At 43.5% G+C, this 4459-nt stretch overlaps 1 protein-coding gene across 1 annotated transcript in view; it reads left to right on the top strand.

Moving 5' to 3' along the window:
- The first annotated feature begins 769 nt into the window (after nucleotides 1–769).
- Nucleotides 770–4459, top strand: part of apc2 (APC regulator of WNT signaling pathway 2) — a 28590-nt gene continuing 24900 nt past the window's right edge. Inside the window, exons 1-3 of the mRNA XM_053322679.1 lie at nucleotides 770–910; nucleotides 1790–1880; nucleotides 3906–4242. Coding sequence (XP_053178654.1) covers nucleotides 770–910; nucleotides 1790–1880; nucleotides 3906–4242 — 569 coding nt within the window. The remainder of the gene's footprint in view (nucleotides 911–1789; nucleotides 1881–3905; nucleotides 4243–4459) is intronic.

The following is a 4459-nucleotide window of genomic DNA, read 5'->3' as shown; positions in this document are numbered from 1 at the left end:
AGTTCCGGTCCTCTGAAATGAGGCCAACCAGGAAGTAACTTAGAGCTGCATTCTATCAAAAGGCCACCAGGGGGCGACCGTCTCTATACAAGTCAATGGAGAAGTAACTTAGAGCTGCATTCTATCAAAAGGCCACCAGGGGGCGACCGTCTCTATACAAGTCAATGGAGAATTCACCAACTTCTCACTTGATTTCTAACCTCAGTAAACGTTTTCAAAATGTGTTTATGGTCTCAATCGCTAGTTTAAAGCCTTCTTCAATGCAGTATGATGTTCATTTGGGACATTTTGGCCTCCCTGATTTTATATGTGACGATAAAGCAGGGTATGCATTAGGGCGTGGCTACGTCCTGATTGACAGGTTGATTGACCAATGTCCTCGAGATCCAGCCCTCGCAACCAATCGCAGCTTCTCCGCTCCGCCGTTAGCTCCGCCTCATGTAGAATCCGTGGTTTTATTTTTCCCAGCATGCACCTGACATTTTCAAGATGGCGCTGCCTAGATTAGAAACTATTGGCTTCCGAGCAGCAGTCCACAAACCAATGGGTGACGTCACGGATGTTACGTCTGTTTCTTCTATACAGTCTATGGTTTGAACCTTTCATGAATGTAAAGTTAATAAAATGACTCTTCCTCTTCCTCCTTCTCTTCCTCTTCCTCTTCCTCTCCCTCCTCCTCCTCCTCCTCCTCTTCCTCTTCTCCCTCCTCCTCCTCTTCCTCTCCCTCCTCCTCCTCTTCCTCCTGCAGGGGGCGCTGCAGAGTGTGAAGATGGCCAACGCTGTGGCTTCCTACGACCAGCTGGCCCACCAGGTGGAGGCGCTCCGCAAGGAGAACTCGCACCTGAGGAGGGAACTGGAGGACAACTCCAACCACCTGTCCAAGCTGGAGACGGAGACCACCGGCATGAAGGTACGTTCCACCTCCACGTTCTCCTCACGTTCCTCTAATGTTCCCTTCAAGTCCATATACTATTATAGTATAGTGTGGGTTAGGGTTCTCCTAGGGTTCTAGTATATAATAGTATAATATAAAATAGTATAGTATGATATTACAGTGTTGTATTATATAGTAGTGTAGTGTAGTATATTATAGTGTAGAAGCGGATGTCCTCTCTCTCCCCTCCTTCAGCTGACGGGAACATTCAATTTCATTATTTTAGAGTAAATACAGAATAAAGAGAGAGTTTTAAGTAAAAACCTCAAACTGTGAAATCTTCTCTATAAATAATCAATAAATACTCTGAAGCTGAAAAATCAGGTTAAGACCCAAAGCTGCAGCACATTAATCCTATCAGCGGTTCACACACACACACACACGTGACCACACACACACACACACACACACACACACACACACACACACACACACACACACACACACACACACACACACACACGTGTCCAGATGCTGAGTGCAGCTGGATTATCAGGCAGAGCTCAGCTGGTTTCATCAGAATCAGGACGTTCACTCGTCCTCGATACACAGACACAGAGAGAGAGACAGAGAGCGAGACAGAGAGAGACATGTTCCTCCTGCAGCAGGTGAGTCTGCAGTCCTCTTCATCATCATCTTCATCGTCTTCATCATCTTCATCTTCAGCGTCCACAGAGTCGGAGCATCAGGAGGAAGGGTTAGGGCTAGGTTAGGGTCGTCAGCTGGTGGATTTCAGAGCTCATCTTCAGACTCTTCTTTTCACTCTTTGGTGTTTTTGTGACAGAAGCTGGAGAGTTGTTTGAGTTTTCTTCTCTTATTGTGGCGGTGCTCCTACTTCCTGTGTGTGTGATGCAGGAGGTGCTGAAGCAGCTGCAGAGTAAACTGGAGCAGGAGGCGGGAACGCTGGCGTCATCCGGCCGGAGCGACGTGCTGCACCAGCTCAAAGGTGACGTAGCTTTAAACTGTTGTAATGCTCCTTTAAGGCAGAGGGGGTCAAACATGCGGCCCGTGGGCCAGATCCGGCCCGCCAAGGGGTCCAATCTGGCCCACTTTCCTTCCTGTGTTCTTTTCCTTCCTACCTTCCTTTATCCTTTCTTTGTTCCTTCCTTTCTTCCATCTGTCCTTCCTCCCTTTCTTCCTTCTGTCCTTCCTACCTTCCTATTTTCCTTTCTTCCTTCCTTCCTTCCTTCCTACCTTTCTTCCATCTGTCCTTCCTACCTTTCTTCCTTCCATCTGTCCTTCCTACCTTTCTTCCATCTGTCCTTCCTCCCTTTCTTCCTTCCATCTGTCCTTCCTACCTTTCTTCCATCTGTCCTTCCTACCTTTCTTCCTTCCATCTGTCCTTCCTACCTTTCTTCCATCTGTCCTTCCATCCATCTGTTCTTCCTCTCTTTCTTCCTTCCTTCTTTCCTTCCATCTGTCCTTCCTCCCTTTCTTCCTTCTGTCCTTCCATCCATCTGTCCTTCCTCTCTTTCTTCCTTCCTTCTTTCCTTCCATCTGTCCTTCCTCCCTTTCTTCCATCTGTCCTGCCTCCCTTTCTTCCTTCCTTCTGTCCTTCCTCCCTTTCTTCCTTCTGTCCTTCCATCCATCTGTCCTTCCTACCTTTCTTCCTTCCATCTTTCCTTCCATCCGTCCTTCCTACCTTTCTTCCTTCTGTCCTTCCATCCATCTGTCCTTCCTCCCTTTCTTCCTTCTGTCCTTCCTTCCATCTGTCCTTCCTACCTTTCTTCCTTCCTTCATTCCTTCCATCTGTCTTTCCTACCTTTCTTCCCTCCTTCCTTTTGCCTGTCTTTCTTTCCTTCCTTCCTTCCCTTCATATTTCCTTCCTTCTTTCCTTCCTTCCTTCCTTCCCTTCATATTTCCTTCCTTCCTTCCTTCCTTCCATCTTTTTAATGATCCGGCCCACATGAGATCAGATTGGTCTGTTTGTGACCCTTGAATGAAGATGAGTTTAACTCTCCTGCTCTAAGGTGACGAAGCTTTAAACTGTTGTAATGTTCCTTTATGAGCTGGCTGAGTAGAAACAGACCAATCAGACGGTCTGCTGGGACCAATCACCATAAACGGGCTCAATCGGCTAACCTGATTGGCTGCAGGCGGCCGAGCCTCGTTATGAGTCTAATCCAATCACAAACACGTTAATTAATTTGATCGTCTGGTCTGAAATGAAATGAAGTTAAAATGATTCTAACAGCAGGAACATTCACAGCTCCACTGTTACACTAAAACTACTCTTATTATTATAATTAACTTTATTTATAGAGGTGCTTTTTAAAATTTAAATTACAAAGTGCTTCACAAGCAGCAAAAATGCATAAATCATAAAATAATAAAATATGAAATAAAAGATAAAAACCATGTCAGTGTAGAGAGAAACTATATTTAAAGGACATTAAAGCAGATCAAGGAAAATTAAAACTCTAAAATGAAAGCAGGAAAAATTGTTTTAAGACTTTAAAAGACTTAAAACTCTGCATGGATATTTATATATATTAATTTTGAAATGATGCAGCTGACTTTTACTAAATTATTAGAGTTTCCCTTCTCTTCTTTTTAAACTGTGTATTACATTTTAATTCTTATTGAAAGTATTTAAATAAAAGCAGATTCAGTCTTTTATGTATAATAACCAATAATCTGCTTTATGAGAGAACAGCTGACAGACTGAATAAAAGGTTGCAGCATCAAAGACAATCACATAATAATAATAAATAATAATAATATTTTTTTAAATAAAAGAATTATTAAATACATAAATAATAATAATAATAATAATGATACTTTTTGAAAAATAAAATAATTATAATAAATTAATTAATTAATTAAAATAAAAATAATAATAATAATTATTATTATTATTATTATAATGAAGATGATGATAATGATGATAAATAATAATGATAATAATAATAGAATAATTATAATAATTATAATACTATTATATATAATAATGATGATGTTTCCTCCTCAGAGCTGCACATGGACCTGACGAACTACTACGAGCTGAAGCATCAGCCTCACAACCTCCGCCTCCTCCCGGACGGGTTGGGGGGGGCGGAGCTGGACGACCGCCTGGCTCTGCCTCCGTCCTCCTGCTCCTCCTCGTTGTCCTCGGTTACGGCGGCGGTGAGTCGGGCCAGGAGTCCGCTCAGAGCCGCGTCCCGGCAGAGCACCTCGTCCGGAGGGGAAGCCGCCGCCATCATGCTGCCGCATCACTTCCTGGACGGAGCTCCGCCCAAAACGGCCGTCATCAGCGGAGCAGACGGACGGCTGAGCGACCATCACCTGGAGGAGCTCTACAAGGAGAGGTGAGCTGCACTAGCATCCTTCCTTCCTTCCTTCCTTCCTTCCTTCCTTCCTTCCTTTCTTCCTTCCTTCCTCCCTAAATAATAAAATGTGTCACAGTAATAATGATAACTAGAAAATTCCAGGGAAGTTTTGAGTGCCACGGGTCTGCTGCCGGGACGAGTACATGATTTATTTTTTCTTTATGAATGTACTTTATTCTCAACTTAACATCCCTGA

Source organism: Scomber japonicus, chromosome 7 (assembly GCF_027409825.1).
Source record: "Scomber japonicus isolate fScoJap1 chromosome 7, fScoJap1.pri, whole genome shotgun sequence".
NCBI lineage: Eukaryota > Metazoa > Chordata > Actinopteri > Scombriformes > Scombridae > Scomber > Scomber japonicus.
This window is presented reverse-complemented; position numbering and strand designations above follow the sequence as displayed.